This window comes from Eucalyptus grandis, chromosome 8 (assembly GCF_016545825.1).
Source record: "Eucalyptus grandis isolate ANBG69807.140 chromosome 8, ASM1654582v1, whole genome shotgun sequence".
NCBI lineage: Eukaryota > Viridiplantae > Streptophyta > Magnoliopsida > Myrtales > Myrtaceae > Eucalyptus > Eucalyptus grandis.
Genome location: NC_052619.1, coordinates 14,611,641 through 14,632,111, shown reverse-complemented (window position 1 = coordinate 14,632,111; position 20,471 = coordinate 14,611,641). Strand labels below are relative to the sequence as shown.

The following is a 20,471-nucleotide window of genomic DNA, read 5'->3' as shown; positions in this document are numbered from 1 at the left end:
TTAGTTTTCCTCCACTATAATTTCCTCCACCCCACAAGACCGCACATCAAGTTCTTCAAGCTGCATCATACTTTTTGCCACTAAGCTTGGAATTAAATTTTGAGACATGGACACTTGAAAGCTCTCACGCATTGTAAGTGTCCATAGGTAAGAGCTCCTTGAAGAAGCCCACTCCAAAGGTGTTTCATTTTTGGAAGTCGTTCTAGATTTAATTCTCTCAATTAGAAAGTGCTTGTAGAATGAGCTTCCCTCATATATAACTCATTGACTTGGAATACCGCTTTTAAGGAATCACAATCAGTCACAATCAACTTCTCTAGGTTTTGAAATCTTATAAGGATAGTAGCAGATGAAAATATAGATGGAAGTTTCTCTTATAAGGATAGTAGCAAATGAAAATATAGATGGAAGTTTCTCTTATAAGGATAGTAGCAGATGAAAATATAGATGGAAGTTTCTCACAATGCTCCACTATTAGCATCTTGAGTTTGCTAGAGACATTTGAAGCAAGCTCATCAAACCATATCTTTTGCATGTTATTCATATGTGAGATTTTCATCGACTCCATAGCAAGAAAACCTGTTTTCATCTTAATACATTAGAGTTAACTGTCTATGCCCCTCAAAAGAGAGAAAACTTTAATTTCAAGAACAAAAAAAAATCACAAGATAAACATTTTTTTAATAGAATAGAAAGAAAAGAATACTAGACGCACTTTAGTTTCCATTTAGCAGGTGCCACTTGAATGGATTTTATCTTATTATACTTAAGTAGAAAGCATAATTTTTCGAAAATATATCAAGTATTATCTTTGTGCAGTAACACAACCATAGCCTTCCTAGTTGGAAAAGCATATTCATTCTGCGTATCATATATTTTTCATAGACCTCCTATCTAGCTTATTTTAGATATTTCTCATGACAACACACATGCACAATAGCCAACACTCCTCTCTTTTTTCAGTTTTCATATTCTTTATTTTGGGGAGAAGTACAACCCAAGTGCCAAAACTTAGTATAGAGAGACACTTAAGTGCCAAAAGTTAGGAAAGTGACATTTAAGTAAGTGCTAAAATAGGAACAAAATGAATCATTTAAGTGCTAATCTAGCCAAAATGCTGACGTGACGATTTTTCGGCGAAATAAGCGCAAAACGGCGTCGTTTTGCACGTTGACATAGCTAGACAATGCAAAAAAATGTTGTTTTAGTGCTGACGTAGTAAAAATATTAATATAAAAATTAATAAAATTATATTAAAAACTAAATTTATTTAATACATTTTAAATAAAAATACAAATATTTAAGAGAGAGAGAGGGGGGAGGAAGTGAGGTGGTTGAGGGTTGAGCCCTCCCCACCGCCGCCGAAGCGTTAGCGATGGATGGGGAGGGTTGGTCGGGGCTCGTCGGCCCGATCGATCGGCGGCGAGCCCCGTAGCAAGGGCCGCCAACCCTAGCCCTAGATCTAGACGAGGGCTTACAGGCCCTCATTGCCCGGTCCGGTCGAGGTCGCCGATCCTAGCTAGGGCCCAACGACCCCGGCCAATGCTCCCTCTACCGTTGTCAAGTGAGGGCTTGCGGGCCCTTGCCGCCGATCGGCCAAGAGCCGCGACCCCGGCCGACCCTCCCCCCTTCGTCACCGGCCCTTCCTGGCAGGGGTGGGGAAGTGACAACGACGAGGGCTCAGCCTTCAGCCGCCTCCCTCCCTCCCCCTTTTAATTTTTATCAAAAATTAAATAAATTTAATTTAATTAATTGTTATATTGATTATTTACCACGTTAAGACAAAACGATGTCGTTTTTGCATTTTCTAATCACGTCATGGTGCAAAACGACGCCATTTTGCACTTATTTCTCCGAAAAATCGTGACGTTAGCATTTTGGTGGGATTTTGGCCGAATTGGCACTTAAGGCCCCGTTTGGTTGTATTCTTTTTTTGTTTTTAAACAATTTTTCTGTTTTTTTGTTCTTTTGTTCCCAGAACAAAAGAAACAGAAATGAGAAACACAAATTTTGTGTTTCGTTTCCTCAAACACAAATCGAAACACTTTTTTTTTTTTTTTTTCTCTTATTTTTGTTCTTCTTTCTTTTGGCCGGTCGCCGGCCCGGCCATGGCCGGCGACCGGCCGACGAGGGCCGGCGGCCTCGCCCAGCCCACGCGAGGCTCGCCGGTCCAGCCTGCGAGGCCGACGCTCGCCAAGCCCCGCGAGGCCGAGGCTCGCCGTAGGCCGGGCGAGGGGTCGGCCTCGCCATGGCCGGGCGAGCTCGAGCTCGCCCGATCCGGCGAGACCGACTCGCCCAAATGCCAGCGAGCCTCGGCCCGCCGAGCCACCGCCCGGCGACGCCGACACAGGCGGTGGCTCGGCGAGGCCGAGGCTCACCGCCGTTGGGCGAGGCGAGGCTCGCCGGCTGGCGGGCGAGGTCGGCCTCGCCGGATCTGGGGCGAGCTCGAGCTCGCCCAGCCATGGCGAGGCCGACCTCGCGCCGAGCTCGGCGAGCTCGATCTCGCCCGAATCCGCCCGAGCTCGCCCAGTCGGCGAGGCCGAGCTCGCCCGGCGGCCGGCGAGCCTCGGCCCGCCCCGCGGTGGCCCGGCGAGGCGCGCCTGCCCGGCCGGGCGGGCGAGCTCGGCCTCGCCGCCGGTCGCCGGCCAAGGCCTTGGCGGCGACCGGCCAAAAGAAGAAAAAAATGAAAAAGAAAAAGGAAAAATAAGAAAAAAATAGAAAAAATAAAAGAAATAAAAAAATTATCCAAATTTACCAAACATGTTTCTGTTTATTTTTTATTCCCGGAACAAGTTTACCAAACGCGTATTTTTGTTCAAAAATTGTTCCCCGAACAGAAATACTTTTTCTATTTACTCCCCTGGAACAATTTAAACAGAAACACAACCAAACGCACCCTAAGTGATTAATTTTGCTCCGATTTCAACACTTAAGTGTCGCTTTCCTAACTTTTGACACTTAAAGTATCTCTCCGTGCCAAGTTTTAGCACTCCAGCTATTCGGCACTCTTTTATTTTGTCTAGTGTTGGATTTTTTTCTAATTTTTAGTCTTTTTAAATTTGCTTTTCAATTCTTTCCGCTGTGGCAATAGTGAAACAATGCCCTTTTGTGCTTGAGGAAAGCTCCAATACCGCTTTAATGTCCACGTAGGACTTAAAATATGATTAAAAAAAATGCAGATTTTTTGATCGATAAAAAAACAGATGGAGTTAACAAGTCTTGAAATGCATAAAGCATTGACATATTATGACTCAAATGCATGTAAAAATTGTTTATGGACTTAAGTGACGGATTGACACAAGTTTTAAGAATCGGGGTGTCATTATCCCTTAATCTTACATTGAATAAATTTTGAATTTGAGCCAACCTCTTTAGTATCATTTAGATTCTAGATTAGTTAAAAGAAGGAAAACTACCCAAAAAGTCATAAATCTATTGCAATTGTATCAATTCAATTTTAATTTTGATATTTGCCAATTTAGTTCCAAACTTTTTGCAATTGTGTCGTTTCAGTCTATCTAGCCAATTTTGGCTAGAAATCACTAACGTAAATGTTAGTTGTTTTACGTGGCACGATTGGTGCTAGGACACAATCGACATTGACATAAACATTATATATAATACATTTAAAATTTTTTTTTCTTTTTTTCTTCCTTAGGCTTAGGGCAATGAGGGTTGTCAGCCATAGGATGCCCTTGCCTGGGTCTGGGCAAGGGCTGCAATGCCTTCCCCTGGGGTAGGCGAGGGCCAAAGATGCCCTCACCAAATCCAAATCTACTTAGGCAAAGTAGTTTGGGATGTTTCTTATTAAATAAAAGTCAAAGATTGGTAAAAGAAAATGATAAGTTTGCGGAAGTCACCCAAAGACCCTTACATTGTCTCTCTCAAACCATCAGGAACAAGAAAATAGATATGCCATTAAAGAAGTATTGAGTGCAAACCTTTTCGACTAGCAAAAGGGGTTGTTGCATTGGAACATCACCCTCTAGTTTTTTGCAATTGGCATCTTCTAGAATCACCGTAATAGCTTTGCAATCATCAATAGCAAACTCTTCAAAGGGCCACTCTGAAATATACTTCCCATAGCAGAAACTTTTAAGTTCTGGCATATTGTGAAGATGCATAATGACAAATTGAGGAATTACAATTCTGCTAGCTGCTTCTTCAAGTTTCTCCTCATTTCTAGTAATAATGTACTCCATCTCTCCATAGCCACTTGATATTGGAGTTGTCCCAAACTTTTTGTCATAGACATTGTAAAAAGGTTTTTCAGGCGCGGGCAATTTTTAACTTTTATAGAAGCTAGGTTATGAAAGCAAAGATTCAACAAATTCTCATTCTTCCATAGATATGTCAAATTTGGGAGATCACATAAAGATATCTCTCTTGATGAACTGCTTCTTTCAGCTTCTCTCTCCATGAAATCGAGGCCCTCAAGTGTATATATGCCTTTTATCAAGTTGCATGACTCCACGATCAAGGATTCCATACAGTGAAGCAGCCTCTGCCACACGAATGAAGGAATAATATTCAATAAGTTGTGACACCACTTTACCTCAAGGACCTTTAGATGGCAAATGGACTTATCGGGCATCTCATTCTCCCAAAAACATCACCTGGCTAAAGTCACAATGAATGGTGGAGAAGCAAAGATGCTTACAAATCCGAAGCATCACAAAGAAGAAACCAAATTACATGAGATAAGGTAAAAAGAAAACCTTCTTGTCAAATAAAGCATATGGCCCTTCATCAAAACCAGCAACTCTCTCATTCATCATCTCCGCTCGTGGCGTTGGTGGCCTCAATATAAATGCCTTAAGTGGGGAAAAGTACCAAAAAAGTCATAAACCTATTGTATTGATACCAATTCAGTTCTAAATTTTTCAATTGGACCAATTCAGTCCTAAACCTTTTAATATTGGTACTAATTTAGTCAATCCGGCCAACACTGACGTGGACGTTGGCCGGTGATCGGATGCCGATGTGGTAATTTTTATGATTTTTTAATTATTTTTTTGTTAATTTTTTTCTTTTTTCTTTTCTTTTTCCTTTTCTTTTTTGCTTTCTTCCTCGTGGTGGCCAGTGAGCCTCCGGTGAGGCTTGCCGGCCACTGGGCAAGGGCCACGATCGCAGCCCTCACTTGGCCTCTCCCAAGGTTGCCGACGAGGCGGCTTTGCCCAAATCTGGGCGAGGCACCTCGCCCGCGGCTAGTGAGGCCATGGTAGCCATCGCTAGGGCGGAGCGAGGGCCATGAAGCCCTCGATTGTTGGGGGCGGTGGGCTAGGGTTTCGGAGGCGAAGATCGGGCGGAGGAGCGGCGGTGTGAGGCGTGGGAGGTGGGGGACCAGGGCCTCGAATTGGGATTTCGAGGAGGTGAGGGCGGTGGTGACAAGGTCGAGAGCTCCGAGGTCGACAGCGGAGGAGGCATCAGGGACTCAGCGGCAAGGCCAGGGCGAGCTGGCCTCGCCTCGCCGCCCGCATCTCGAGCTAAGCCACCTCCCGTGGCCCCGGCGAGGGCTTCGCGACCCTCATCTCCACCTTGGCGATGGCCACCATGGCCTCGCTAGTCGCGAGCGAGGCTAGCCTCGCCCAGATCCGGGCTAAGCCGCCTCGCCCATGGCCCTGGGCGAGGCTGATCAAGGGTTGCGACCCTCACCGGCAGCTGGCGAGGGCTTTGCGGCCCTCACCTTCGCCCTGGCGATGGCCGCCATGGCGTCGCTAGCCACGGGCGAGGCTGGCCTCACCCGGATCCGGGCGAAGCCGCCTCATCGATGGCCCTAGGAGAGGCCGGGTGAGGGCTTCGCAGCCCTCGCCCGGTGGCCGGCGAGCCTTCGGTGAGGCTCGCCGGCCACCGCCGGAAGAAGGCGAAACATAAAAAGGAAAAAGAAAAAAAAAACTAATAATAAATTAATAAAAAATTCGAAAAAAAAAAAAAAAAATCATAAAAATTGCCACGTCAGCATTCGGCCATCGGTCGACGTCCACGTCAGCATCGGCCGGCCAAAATTGACTGGGTGGTCTGAATTGGTACCAATGCAATAGGTTTAGGACTTTTTTTGTACTTTTCCCACCTTAAGTGCAGTGCACTCTAGAATTGATAATTCTTAGGGAGGGAAACTCGTATGCACAACTTCCGGAGCTGAAACTAATTAAGTTCTTAAGGGATCAAAGCCTCAATATACATAAATAAGAGAACTTCACTGCCTTCAACTTTCGCTCTTCACCTTCTTCCCCTACAATTACTTCTTGTATGTTATTGCAATAAGAAACATTATAGCGTCTTAAGTTCATCAAGAGTCTTGGCCTTCTCATTTGTCAAGAGATATTTCAAACCGTGGCAATAGCGCAAGCTAACATTGATCAGACTTGGAAGACCCAATGTTTGTTTGGTGCTACTTGTCACAACCGCATTCAGCCTCGGTAGGTGCCACAACTTCAATTCTTTTAAGTCTAAGAGGACTATATGTTTTTGCTTTTTCTTAGTATCGACCTCAACATGTTCTATTAATGCTTCCAAAGAGGTACACTTGACCACCTCAATCATTTTAAGGCTCTGGAACCTCTCTATTATATTTGATGGAAAAATATGAGACAGATTTTCACAATCTCTAATCGTGATGGATGCTAGTTTGCAGAATCAGTTTTCAGGGAGTTCATTGTGCCATATCCTCCTTAATTCCAAGCTCGGAAAAAGAACCTATATGAAAGGATCATATGTTAGCTTTTCGACCATGAACTCCTAAATGTCCTTATTTGGATGCTCTAATATGTTAACTTATACTCAAGGTTGAAGTTGATTATCCAAAATTATACCATTGTCCTAGAAAAACAATAGATGCATGGAGTAGCAAGAGGCTTCGCAGGTGATACTTACAGAGTTTTCAACTGCTTCAGCCGAGAGAAAACTCCACTTACCCAGAAAAAATACCTACAATAAACATAAAATAGAAAACTCCAGAGATATTTACTCACATTTTAATTGAAGAAGATAGGCAAGGATAAGTCGGAGTTGATACAACAAACACTTATAAATCCATATTAGCTATCATCGATTGTTGCTTTCCTTCAAATGAGGAGAATGTCATCATTTTGGGGCATCCAAATATTCTCAATCTTGTTAAGGATGGACAGTGAATACAATACTTTCCACAAGAGAATGTCCAAAGATTTGACAATTCCTCAAGGGACAAGAAGTTAATAGAGGGAACTCTAATGTGTCGGTGGTTGCAACTTTTGTCGATTCTTCTTCTTACACGGCTATAATTTCCTCCCTCACTTTACAACTCGCTATTTCTATTCCTTTTATTTTCCCAAGTGCTTTAGCCATGGAAAAAGAAAAAAGAAATCTCATATTCTTGCAATTTTGCACTTTCAGTGCCCTTAAGTTTCAGAAACACAGCACTTTTTGTTAGATTCTTGTTTCATATGCCTCTCAAACTTGGAGTCACTCAAATTTAATATGGTCAATCGTGATAGAATCTCAACATCCCCACTAGTCATTAGTCCTTCAAAGTTGAATACTTCTCATATTAACTGACATCTTTCAATGGTGATGGCTTCCAAATTTTGTAGCTCTATTAGCAAATTTGATGGGATGACTCTCAAGAGAAACGTGCAATCCTCTACTTTCAGAAATTGTAGGCTGCTCATATCTAAAGGAAATTGAGAGTTCCATATCTCTTTCAATTTGGGAAGTTCAGACAATATCAAGGACTCCAACCATGGCAAGAAAACCTTACAAGGCAAGAGAATAAGTTAGGAAGGCATATGCATAGAATTTTTTTTTTTTTTTTTTTTATGTATCTAGAATGGGTGAATAACCCCACATAATCTCATAACAATGCTTGCAACTAGAAATTGTGAACAGGTTGAGTGTGGAAAAATAATAACGGAAGTAATCTCATATAAGATATTTAAAGATAACGGAAGAAAAGGCAGAGTAGAGATTTATGAATTTTATCTTATTTTTCTTTACAACTTATCAGCGTGACACTTACTTATCATTCACCTATTATGTATTTGTATTTATTATATATAATAATAAGACAATTTATAGTCCATGAATGACGTTATAGAATTTACCGTCACATTTTGTGCTTTTTGCCTAATTTTACAAATTCATGGCATGGACTCAATTAGTTTTTAGTTAACACAATTAAAATCCCAAACATATATCAATGACACCTTTACCTCAAATTAATTTTTGTCTCACAGAAAATCCAAATTGGCTAGTGCACCCATGTCACATTTTATCCCCAAACTAATTTTCTTTAAAAAATCTCAATCTGGTACCCCTAACCTAAATCTATTATCGGTTGAAATGCATATGTGTCAATACATGTGAATTTTCCTTGTTGAATCTATCATTCTCACATTAGATCCTTCTTGTTATTGTTTGTCACAAGTGTTAAAAGTTGCCACAATCAGCATCCGGTCACCGGCCGGCATCTATGTCGGCAAGACTTTGGCGGCTAAAATTAGTCGAGATGGATTGAATTGACACCAATGAAAAAAATTTAAGACTAAATTAGTCTAATTGAAAAGTTTACTACTGAATTAGTACCAATACAATAGATTTCTGACTATTTGGTACTTTTCCCGCCAAATTGAGCATCAAGCGAATGTACATGCACTTTCAGTAGGGTTAATACCAAAAATCTTTTGGTACCCCAATTAGGGTTAATATCAAAAATTCAAAACCAATATAATTATAATAAATTTATTCAAAACTATTTATTTAACCACAAAAACCTCAAATTAGTATATCTGTGATAAATTTTTGTCCTTCATTAGTTTCCATCAAATTTTACCATTAACTTACTAATTTGCATGACATGTGACAATTAATGTGTATCAATTTGGGGTTTTACCCCTTATTTGTCATATATGTGTCAATCTCTAACTTTTCGTGGTATTAATCTAATTTAACGGAATCTAACGAATGATAAATTTGTCATAAGTGTATTAGTTTTGGTTTTTTATGGTAAAAAATTAGTATAAAGTAAATTTGGTACAAATGTACCAGATTTGTCATAAGTTTACTAGTTTGAGATTTTTATGATATTAACCCCCAATGAAAAGTAGACTCAATTGAAACAAGTTTCTAAAGTACGGATGTTTAGAAATTAGATGTGCAAGGGATCCATTGAAGTGTTTAAATTTTCTCATGAAGCATGGAAAAGATTAGAAGCAAAACATACACAAATGTATTGGTTTCACAAAATTAGGAACATTAGTGTCCGGATAATTACTGATACATCGATTTGAATATATGCATATTTATAAGTTCTGTAACTAAAGTGTTAGTGAAGCGTTGTTAATCATGTCCACAACTCAAACTACTTGAAATTCCGTTAAAATTCAAAGGTATATCCATATGCACTTTTGGCAATGACGTGTGAGGTTGCATGCCCAGTTGAGCAATCTCGTGACTTCATTTCGGGACAGACCCAATAAAAAATGGGCCTAATGCCCTAAAAAAAACCTTTTACTTTAACTCTTGTCCCAATTCTACATTTTATCTCATAAAAGAACCTCCAACTTTATATTCAATCCCAATTCCACCCCAAACTTTTCTTTTGTCCCATAAAAAGCCCTCGACTTTTGATCCAATCTCAATCTTACTTTATCTCATAAAAAGAACCTTTAACTTTAGATCCGGTACCAATTATATCCTAAACTTTTTTTATCTCATAAAAATGTCTAATTGTTGCAAAGACCTAGTCTCAAAGGAAAATTGCAAAGCAAGAAAGCTCAGACATTTAAATAGAGCTCAAAGCCCATGGGGTTAAGGAAGAATTCTTTTGTGGGCCCATTTTGGCAATAAGGGACCCAAATTTATTGTCTTTGGGCCTTCATTGGGCCACCACGCTCCATTTCCAATTTTCTGCTACTTTCACTTGGTCACAAAACATTGGAGTCCATCAAGACCACAAATTGCTTCTCTCACGTCCTTCTCTATCTCATCCTTCATCCCAAGAGATCTAATCTTTTTTCAACGGCGTGGTGTACCTTGTGGCTGCCCTCTGTGCCTCCGCCTTTTGTCTGCCCCGGAAGCGGTCCCCCCCGTTTCAATGGTCGATTCCTTAAACATGAGCGAGTTAGCATATAATGATTCTATTCGTCACGATAATCAAATCCCAACAAAATCTAAACTACCCATTAAAATTTATGTTCAATCTAAAATAAAGTTGGATATCGACCCACTCGAGAATATCGATCGGAATCCATCTTTTTCTTCTTTTCCCTTTCGGCGATGGCCGGGTTTTTAGGTGATTAGTTAGGCCCAACCTCGGTCCTTAGCCCAGGATCTTATCATGGCTTGCGGATGTGCCAACCTTATCCAGGAACAGGAACAGATTTATCCGCCCCACCCCAAATCGCTCCCGAGAAAATGAAGATATCGCGCTCCAAACCCGTCCGAGTTCTTGTCCATCGTCTCTTCAAGGTAACGCCTTGCTCTTTATCCCTTCTCCCGATTTAAGCATCCCTCCTCCTCCCATCCAATCCAATCCTTACGTTGGAATATAGTCTTCTCCTCCTCCTTCTCCTCTTCCTCAGACGGTAATTCTCTGGGTAAACCTCCATCGTCGGTTTCTTCAATCGCCTCAAGAAAACTAGTTTAGTGAGGTGCTCAATAAATTAATCTTTTTTAAGTGCTGTGAGTAGTTTTCAAGTGGGTGGCTGTGACCTTCCTTCCATGCTGTGTATTTACAGTTTGATCGATGGGAGAAGGAAGTTTGTAAATTGGAATACGCTCGTCTTGAAAAGGGTTGGCTCTCCCGGTGTTAAAGATCGGATCTTTTGCATTAAAAAAGCCATTTTTTTTTTTTTGGTGTAAATTTTCAGTGACTCCTGAACGAGAGAGTTGGCCAATTTGGTTTACAATGCCCTGTTTTTAAAAATTGGCTTGTGGGCTTCGATTATTCAGAAGGGGGGCTGCGTTCTTCTTACTGATTGGTGGCCTTTGGTTTGGTTTTTTTCTTGCGGTGGTCGGTTTTGTTGTTAGAATGGGAAGTTTCTCTATGGCTTCTGCATTTTCAGCAGTACTTCTGTTGTGGAGTGTAAAGAGTCCAATGCATGAAAGTGTGAAAAGTTTGTAAACATGTTTATGTTCCGCATGGATTAAATCTAAAGGATGACATTTTCTTATTTATAGGAGGGGAAAATTTGTTATCTAATTTCAGCTGTCAATATTACTCAAACAGAAAAATGTGAGTTTAGATGAGAGAAAGACCTCATTCTCAGCTTTTCAGTTATGGTGGTTCATTAAGAATGTTATTGCCTTTCCCTCTCTCTTTGGCAATTACATGTATTGGTGCAAACGCTAGAGGTTATAAGTTGAATTTGATACCAGAGCCAGCCAAGTTGGCTATTTCCCTCATGCCATGCTTTTGAAAGATTGAGGATAATAGATTGACATTACCATGAATATGAACAGCATGTCATATCTTGGTGCTGCAAAGTCCGCATTATGGAGAGTTTGCATACAAATTGAGAACACTACTAGAAATGTTTAGCATCAGCTTCACCGTGGATTAGTAGTTGGAAACAAAGTAGATTTTAATTGTTGCAGTGTTCCTCTTTATGCCTGGCTATACCGGGATTTTAAACTGATGGCTCTTGTCCTTGTCAGAGTAGATGTTAGAATGTTGGGACAGAAGACTGTTTGATGCTGGATAAAGGGAACTTAACCAAACTTTAACGATAGTGAAGCCATCTTGCTTACATACATGAATGGGAACTACATATCTGAGCTTGAGTTGATGACAATTTGCTGATATAAAGAATCACTGTTTAGCTTTTTAAGATGGTGATAAGGAAATAGGATTAATTGATTTCACGGTGGGTTGTGCCTTTCCAATATCTCAATGTGTTTACTCACAAATTTCCTGATGTCTTTAGCATGGGCATCCGGCCTCGAACTGATGCTGAACGTCTGAGGACAATTTGGACTCCTGAAATGGATAGGTACTTCATTGACCTTATGCTAGAGCAGGTCAACCAAGGGAACAGAATTGATGATAACTTGTTCAGCAAACGGGCATGGAAACATATGATGCTGCTGTTCAATGCAAAATTCAAGTTTCATTACGAGAAAGATGTCCTTAAAAATCGCCATAAATCACTTAGAAATACATACAAGGCAATAAAAAATCTTCTTGAGCAGACGGGGTTTAGTTGGGATGAAACCCGAAAGATGGTGATTGCTGATAACAAAGTTTGGGACGACTATATCAAGGTGCAACTATGAAATTTCATTACTCATGAAGTTTTTATCTTTCGAGATGTGCACTGATCCTTTGCAGATTTACAGGTACACCCAGATGCACGCTCATACAGGATTAAAAGCATTTCATACTACAGAGATCTTTGTCGAATTTATGGAAACTCATCTCTTGAACAAAAAGGTACTTTTACAATCCCACCTTTCCAAAAGATTTCCTAATAGCACAGCATGAGGGCATTTACTTGTTGGTGGGCTTGGACTTATAGTTGTTTGTGGATGTAAAGAACCAGGCAACAACATACCAGCGTCATCATCACATTCAGCTAACAATGTTACAGTAATGCTCCCTGATAGTGTTAGTGAAGAAGGGGCAGATCCTCTTCCTGATATCACAATTGATGAGGACTTTAGCATTTCTGTTCCTGAAGGAGTTGCCGAGATGGCTACTTCACAGGACGAGCCAAATGTCGTTGGTTCTGGTATTAGTAGTCGGACAAGGACTTACTGGCAGCCAACTATGGACCGTTATTTTATCGACCTCATGTTAGAACAAGTGCACAAAGGGAACCAGGTTGATGGTCTTTTCTTGAAACAAGCATGGATGGAGATGATTGCATCATTTAATGCCAAATTTGGGCTTAGTTATGAAGCAGAAATCCTGAAAAATCGATACAAGACTCTTAGGCGCCAATTCAATGTGATTAAAAATTTACTTGATACGGAGGGTTTCTCCTGGGATGATTCCCGTCAAATGGTGACTGCTGATGATTATATCTGGCAAGACTACATCAAGGTAAACATCCACTAATAATTACATGATAGTGCCATCCTGTCATTCTCTTCCTTTTGTTAGCTTGTATCCATAGTATATTTGTAATGCCTGACAGACACTTAGATTTGTAATTAAACATCCACTAATAATTAAATATTGAATGCCTGACACACTTAGATTTGTAAATTTCTGGTTTCAAGCACTTTCTTGATGTTAAGGTGCTTTGGCATCACTAAGCGTAATACACCCATTTAAGTACTTTTAGGATCTTAGCTGTGGCGATACTTTATATACTGTGGAATTATATTTAATATGAATCTGTGGAATGAATGGATGTTGATCGTTCAATATCAACCCGTCATATTTTTGGTTGACTGAGTTTTATCCTTGCCTTGCCTGCCCTGCTTCTGATGTCTTCCTTGCACTTCCATTTAGGTATATCATGTTTCAATGAGCTGGAATGTGGTGGAGTGCAGGTACACACTGATGCGCGGCAATTTATGACTCGACCTGTACCATACTACAATGATCTGTGCATAATATGCCGTGATCCAAGTATCAATGAAAGAGAATTTCTCTTGGGTCAAAATGTGGAGCAGCCAAATGAAGTTGCGGTAGTCAAAGATGGACGGGCTTCCAAGAATTCACACTCCCCTTCCTCGTTGATTTCTGTTGTGGTCCAAGATGACAATTCACAAGACCCTGGGCCAAGGGGTTCAAAAATGCCCATTTCCAGAAAGCGCCGGTTTGAAGACCAATCGGACATAGGAGAGCATATAAAGTGCCTCAAGAAGACTACTGAGGGGACTGTGAGTAGTCAGCCGGAAATGGCAACTGTGGCTGCTTGTTTGTCCGATGAAAAGAAAGACGATGAGCACTCAAACTCCGTACAAATTGAGCTGGTAATTGAAGCAGTTCAGGCCTTACCGGACATGGATGATGACCTAATACTTGATGCTTGTGATTTCCTGGAGGATGAAATGAAATCTAAAACATTCATGGCGCTGGATGTTAAACTTAGGAAAAAATGGCTGCTGAGGAAGCTTCGGCCAGATTCACGTTAGTTTTTTCTAGTTTTAGCCAATTTCTTCCTACATTTGTGTTTTGCATCCTTCATTGCTCCTATCATGTAAATTTTGGCGGATTGATCTTAGGCAAATTCTTCCCATCTTCGTATTTTGCATCTTTCTTTGTTCCATGCATGTAAATTTCATTGAATAGAGTTACGCGACTAAATAATTGTCCATTTGAAGAGGACCAAAAATTTTCAGCTTGTCATGAGAGGCCTCTCCTCCACCGTGCATATAAATGGTTGGCCAAAAGAGGGGTACGATAAAAAAAAAATTAGTGGATCGGGGTGGGCAACAATTTCATGATTGTCTTGACATTGCGATTACTTGATGCCGGAGAGTTGATAGTATTCATGCTCCTCACAGTAATTTAGGTAAGCCCTGAAATCACATTTCAGGTAAATTAATGGTTGATGGCGTACCATTGTCTTTGAAATGCAGAAGATGGTCAAGAAGTTAGTCTTGCAAACAGATTTCGCAAGGGCCAAAAATATAAAAACTATCTGAATTGCTTTTTGGTTAATTGACCATGGTTTTAGAAGTGGCCTATATATACGCATTACACTAGGGGCCTGAACTTGTTCCTTGGCCATAGGGTACATACATAATCCAGTATCCTTGGAAAGTGATATAAGGAGAAACAAAAACTGATAAAGCAATGGTTGGGTATATTGTTCTTGAAGATTGCAAGAGAGTGCTAAACTAGAAACCTAGTGTCTCCATTATCTACAAAGGCCTAGCATTATGAAGAACACTGGAGCTTCTTTACATAAAACTACTAATCTCCTCGAATTCGTCAGAAGCGAACGTCTAAGCTATAACCTCTTTCATTTTGAGGGGCAAAAAGCTCGTCCAATAGAAACAAGACTTCGTTAGCTTCTGATCAGCGCCAGCACCCCCTCACAAGTCAAAATCAAGTATGCTGGACATTACCAAACCCTGTACAAATTCACATCTCCCTGCTTTCTCGATTTGGTCTTTCTCCAGCATAGGAGATTGATGCACATCCCTACATACAGAACAAAGATAGAAGATGTATCAGTAGAGAGTTTCCCAGACAGCACAGGAAGAATATGGAGCTGACATGCTGATCATTTCCAATGTACTTGGGAATTGCCTTTGGAATATGTGGTGAAAGTCGAGAAAACCAGCTGAAAATGGATGCACACACATTCATGACAACATACTTGCTTTGAGACATACATCCTCCAGTTCTGTATAACTTCGTCATCAACAGACTTCCAACAAATGAAGTTCCTGACTGCTTCATGTTGGCACTTATGTGTACAGTCTGTGCAAATGCTAGCATCTTTCATATCTAACTACCACTGTGGTAAGAGCACCTACACCATGCTTCCCCAGCAATCATTCTCTCCCAGGGCATGAATATGATACAAGGAAGTGTTTATTCCTTCAAGAACCACCCAACAGGTAAGAAATTTCATACTTGACCTCACGTCTAACGGATTCATATCCAACATCTATGCGCGATTATGTTACAGTGTGTGCAAATGCTAGCATCTTTAATTTCTAACTACCGTTGTTGTAAGAGCACCTACACCATGCTTCCCCAGCAATCATTCTCGCCCAGGGCATGAATATGTTACAAGGAAGTGTCTATTCCTTCAGAAACCATCCGACAGGGGCAAGAGGTTTCATACTTGACCTCATGTCTTAATGGATTCCTATCCAACATCTATCACTCTATAGCCATGCTCATTGCACCTACCTCTCTTCCTCTCTCCCTCCCTTCCCTTCTCTATATTTCTCAGTGAAAACCCACAGTTTGCATCATCAACTTCTTTCAGCAAGTGTTTTCTCTACGGGAGTGTCTAAGCATCCATGGCAATGAGCGTTTTCATGTGCTAATTAACTTTTCGCTGCTTCTTTATACAATAGAATTCCCAAACCTACTCATATTCAGCGAAGGCATTGAGCAAATTGATGCAGGCTGGTCATGCTCCTGCATCACGACTTTTTATACAATTTAGATATTCTCTATGTGGATCAATAATTCCTCAGACACTCAGGTAATAACTTTTCGCTGCTTCTTTATACAATAGAATTCCCAAACCTACTCATATTCACCGAAGGCATTGAGCAAATTGATGCAGGCTGGTCATGCTCCTGCATCACGGCTTTTTATACAATTTAGATATTCTATATGTGGATCAATAATTCCTCAGACACTTAGGTAATAAAATGATTTTAGAGTGGTATCAATGTTCATGGAAGAGTGTTGTGCCATATTTGAGGCAATATAGTAGCCACTGTGAGTATGAGTAAGTGGGCATGCGTGCACCACTTTGATGCAGGCATCAATTGGTACATTTGAGCCTGAACCCTGGAGAATCGACTTTTACAGCTTTGACAATCTTTTTGAGAGAGTGCTGCAAACCTTTTCAAAGTTTCTCAGTCACCTTTAATTCTGCTACAGCTGAGACATCAATGATCATCCAACAAGACCACACACAGTTTTGCATACTACTTTGATTCTTTGGACAGGGAACCAAGGAAGGAGGATTGCTTATTCCATTGGAAGCAATAGATGTGGAAAGTTCCCTGACTAGTAACTCTAGCTTGGTGAGCTTTACAAGAATGGGGTAGGGATGATTTCAGGTAGGGGAAAAGGGTTCTGCCAAATCAGCACAGCACTTGCAAACTATCAACCTTACTTTGCTATTGAAAGGGAGAGAATTATGGAATTGTTCATGGTGGATTACGATACTCCTCAACTATCAAATTGGTTCTCTAGGTTGTAGGTCCTCAACATCACAAGTAAAAGGTCATCATTTAGTCTGCACCTTAGATCGACAACATTTCAAGGTATTTGTCTAAAATGAGTCTCCATGAAACCAGCTGTAAGGTTGCTCCATATTTTCAGCTTAAGTAAATCAAGAAAGTCAGTTTGTAGGGTTCTACAGGGAGAGGACACGTGAGTGACTCCTGGTTTGATGTCCCAAGGCTTGTACACTGCTTTTGCAAAAGTCAGATGAGTTAACCATCTTGTAAACTATGATGAAAAATTCACTTCCTTACATCTACAAAACAGAAAGAGAAGAAAGCAGCCAAGGCTGCTCAAAGGACATTTATTCCCTTATATCCTGTACATCTTTTTGATGACATCTGATTTCAAGCAACATTGCAGATGGAGCATACACAAACTGTCAAAAGAGTAAAGTCTGGAATACCTTTCTGACAAAGCTTCATCAGGGGTACTCTCTGCAAAATCTGAAGCAGATGGTGAAGTGGACTGAGCCTTTTCAGACTCATATGCAGCAGGCACATTCCAAATAAATGATAAAAACGGATCTGGTGGCCCATTGGAGGAAGTCGCCGCAGATGGAACAGATCCAAACTCTCCTCTAGATGACGAAAAAGATGAATAGGACTCGTTTTTCCGGAGATTTAATTTCTGTTGCCAGTAATCTCAAGTCAAGGAACTCATGGTTCACGGTCTTATCAAACCAAAAGATGAAGAAATACTGTAGTAGAAAGGAAAATACAACAAAAAAACAATATAAAATATTAAAGCAATGAAGATTGCTTATGAAGAAATGCATGCATATAAATGTACAAGAAAAAGGATATCTTCACAATGTCACTATGCTTTGTTGTTATGTGTTCAACAATATCACTATCCACCTTTGTAGCACAAACCGGGCATACCTGCATAAACAGAAGCTGCAAACTCTGAGCTACATGAAACATTGGGCATAACAAGCATCTTCTCCCAAATTTGGAGAAAAAATTTGAATATGTTGTTGACAATAAGCTACAGTATCAGTCCAATGGTTAGTGAGAAAGAGGATGATATCTTTCTCAGAACTAACCTAAAGAAAACGCCAGATCTCAATAGAAAGTCGAAGAAAGAAGCCTTGTGCATATCAATAGCTAGATCAACTAACATGCAACAATGAATCCTACTCTATCATATAACAACACATGTTAGAATGCAAAAAACAAAAACGGCAACATACAAAGTCATATGGGTACAGGGGAAAAAAATCATTGAAGAACTTCTATGGTCCTCCTCTACCGTTGTAGATGATACAACACAATGACAACCCACATGGTAAGAGCAAAAGTCATCCTACGTCACAATACAGTCGCATCAATAGGGGAGACCAAGTAGGTATTGTCCTATGACTACATATCTATAATCTGACTAATATTGTAACAGTGTCCAATTAGATTTCTAAAGTTGAGCTACCACGTTACTCAGCAAACCAAATGAAGCAATCTGAATAGCAGTGTAATGTAAAACAAACCTTGACAAGAGTCACAATGAACATCAACAAAAAGGAATACACCAGAAAAGCTTGCAACTAACCCTCAGGAACTATTGGAAAAACGTGCTCAAAACAAAACAGGAGCAAAAGTGGCATGTAAGGTAAATCTGATAAGAATGGAGGACAACAAGCTAAGTTAAAATACTGGCCCAAGACTCATCAAATAGTGTCATGCCTCTCTACTACACAGAAGTAACTGCATCAAAACTGAAGACTTGCATTCACCGAAACAGATGAATCCTTTTTTATTTGGTTGTTCAATCTCAAGGAGTGTATGGAGGATTATATTCGATCTGTCCATACAACCTAGAGAGACCTATTGGTGACTGGACTAAGGACCTTCGGTGGCCATCACGGAACTTGAAGGGACCCCCATGTGGTGCATTGGTGGCCAAATTGGCTCGGCATAAAACTTTCTAGTTCATACCAGCTATGGCTTACTCGAAACAAGAAATTCACAACGAAAATAGTGTTGTTTCTGCCCCTATCTCATAGCCAAGATTAGGTTTGATGTCACCACCGGAACGAATCCTGAGCAATCGTCCTCCACGACCGGTACTTCTTCACGTTCTTCGATATCTATAAGTCGGAGCTCAATACGAGCTCAGACCAGCAGTAGCTCTCCGCTAGCCGTCATTGAAGTGAAATGAGATCCTAGCTTGCTCCGCAAAAGAAAAAAGAAAAAGAAAAAAAGAAGAAGCAGACTTGCGTTGCCAAACCTACGAACCTACGACGAGAGAGACCCCTAAAACCCTGACGAGACCCAATTCTCCTCTTCCCCCGAAAACCAAAACCAGAGACCTAAAAAACAGATCACAACAATCCGAGAAAACACCGAAGAACCCAGAAGACCCTAACGAACGACCTAGCGCCACCACACACGACGACACGCGCGCGAGCACAGCGAATAGCAGACACATGAACAGGGAACCAAAGAAAAGCCCAAAGCCCAAAACTTGAACAGAGGTCGTACCCCAGAATCAGCTTCCACGGGATGCTCCTCGTCTATGTGCAGGCACAGCTCGACCAAATCGTAGTCGTCCGAGCAGTACGGGCACGGGTAGTACACCTCCAGGTCGCCCTCCCCGTCGAACTCGTCGATGAAAATATCCGCATCTGATTCCGCCCCCCAGATCGAGAACCCAAAAAAAAAAAAAAAAAAAAAAAACCTCAAGAACAGAACAAGAAATAAAAACAAAGCAAAACAAAAGCGAGATCGTAGTCAAAGAGAGAGAGTGGGAGAGAGGGAGCGATTCTCTACCGTATCGAGACTTGCGAGCAGATCGGTGGCTCCTGGGGGAGGCGGAGAGGTCGAAGCGCCACATGTCTCCGAGGCCAGCGACCGACTAAGGAACGCACGAAGAAGAAGGAGACCGTCCGCTCGAGCGATCGCCGCGCTCCGCCGCGCGCCGCCGGCGGGATCCTCACCGAGCTCCGCCGCGAGCGATTCCCGATAAATTAAGCGGGGAGAGAAGGAGGAGGAAAAGGAGGAGGAGGAGGAGGAGGAGAAGCAGCTTCGAGCTCCTGGATTCCCTGTGTCATCGATTCTTAACGAACAAGGACCACCACCCCCCCCCACCGCCTCCCCACCCCTTAAAGAAAAAGAAAAAGAAAAACGGAAAATGGAAAATGGAAAATAAAAAATGAAGAGAAAGAATCTGCCGTTCCTCCCCGCACGCCTTTCATTAATTAATTCATTTATCGCGTCATAAAGGAAGGAAAGACCCCGGGGGTGCTGACTCTGACTCTGCTTCACTAATAATTTAATAATGTCCTGAAGCAACGGGATATCGACACGTGGACTCGTGCGCTTGTTTTCCTCGTGATTTTCTAATTTTTTTGGGAAATCACTTTTCCTTCTTTCTTTTCGGTTCTCGGGAAAAGGGAAAATTTCGGTGCGAACAGGTTTTTTGCAAACGGAAGGAGGCCAGGAAATATCGGGACCGGACTAGTTGGGGGGCATTCCCGTCTTTTCACTTCGGGGGCGGGCGGACTAGTAGGCTTCTGCTTTTCAGGAGGTTAGTTTTATACCGTGTTGACCCGATGGCGAGGAGGGGATTGGCGGCGAAGTGGGCCCGCGAGGACCTTTCTGGGCCGGAAGGGGGATTT

General features: G+C 41.4%; 2 protein-coding genes across 5 annotated transcripts; one reads left to right on the top strand and one right to left on the bottom strand.

Moving 5' to 3' along the window:
* The first annotated feature begins 10,321 nt into the window (after window positions 1–10,321).
* LOC104456727 (L10-interacting MYB domain-containing protein) lies at window positions 10,322–14,183 on the top strand. 4 transcript variants are annotated; one of them, XM_010071578.3, is made up of 5 exons: window positions 10,322–10,446; window positions 11,904–12,240; window positions 12,316–12,409; window positions 12,513–13,021; window positions 13,477–14,183. In XM_010071578.3, the coding sequence occupies exons 2-5, from the start codon at window positions 11,905–11,907 to the stop codon at window positions 14,062–14,064; spliced, it is 1,527 nt and encodes a 508-aa protein (XP_010069880.2). In that variant the 5' UTR covers window positions 10,322–10,446; window position 11,904; the 3' UTR covers window positions 14,065–14,183. The 4 variants fall into 4 exon arrangements, with proteins under 4 accessions (XP_010069880.2, XP_010069882.2, XP_010069883.2 ...); XM_010071580.3 differs by having other exon boundaries at window positions 10,411–10,562; XM_010071581.3 differs by lacking the exon at window positions 10,322–10,446 and adding an exon at window positions 10,457–10,574.
* A 420-nt stretch (window positions 14,184–14,603) lies between these two features.
* LOC104456725 (protein DEHYDRATION-INDUCED 19 homolog 5) lies at window positions 14,604–19,932 on the bottom strand. The gene is made up of 5 exons (XM_010071577.3): window positions 19,624–19,932; window positions 19,336–19,478; window positions 17,662–17,739; window positions 17,262–17,494; window positions 14,604–15,079 (listed from the first exon to the last, which is right to left on the bottom strand). Exons 1-5 carry the CDS (start codon window positions 19,685–19,687, stop codon window positions 14,971–14,973), a joined length of 627 nt encoding a protein of 208 aa, XP_010069879.1. The 5' UTR covers window positions 19,688–19,932; the 3' UTR covers window positions 14,604–14,970.
* Window positions 19,933–20,471: the final 539 nt, after the last annotated feature.

Bases quoted from the DNA above. Each gene is read 5' to 3' on its own strand.
- LOC104456727 (XM_010071578.3), top strand. From the start codon at position 11,905: ATGGGCATCCGGCCTCGAACTGATGCTGAACGTCTGAGGACAATTTGG. The intron at 12,241-12,315 runs GTGCAACTATGA...GCAGATTTACAG, and splicing joins TTTGGGACGACTATATCAAG to GTACACCCAGATGCACGCTC. The intron at 13,022-13,476 runs GTAAACATCCAC...GGTGGAGTGCAG, and splicing joins TCTGGCAAGACTACATCAAG to GTACACACTGATGCGCGGCA.
- LOC104456725 (XM_010071577.3), bottom strand. From the start codon at position 19,687: ATGTGGCGCTTCGACCTCTCCGCCTCCCCCAGGAGCCACCGATCTGCT. The intron at 19,479-19,623 runs GTAGAGAATCGC...GGGCGGAATCAG, and splicing joins TGCTCGCAAGTCTCGATACG to ATGCGGATATTTTCATCGAC. The intron at 15,080-17,261 runs GTATTCCAGACT...TTCTGTATGTAG, and splicing joins GATGAAGCTTTGTCAGAAAG to GGATGTGCATCAATCTCCTA.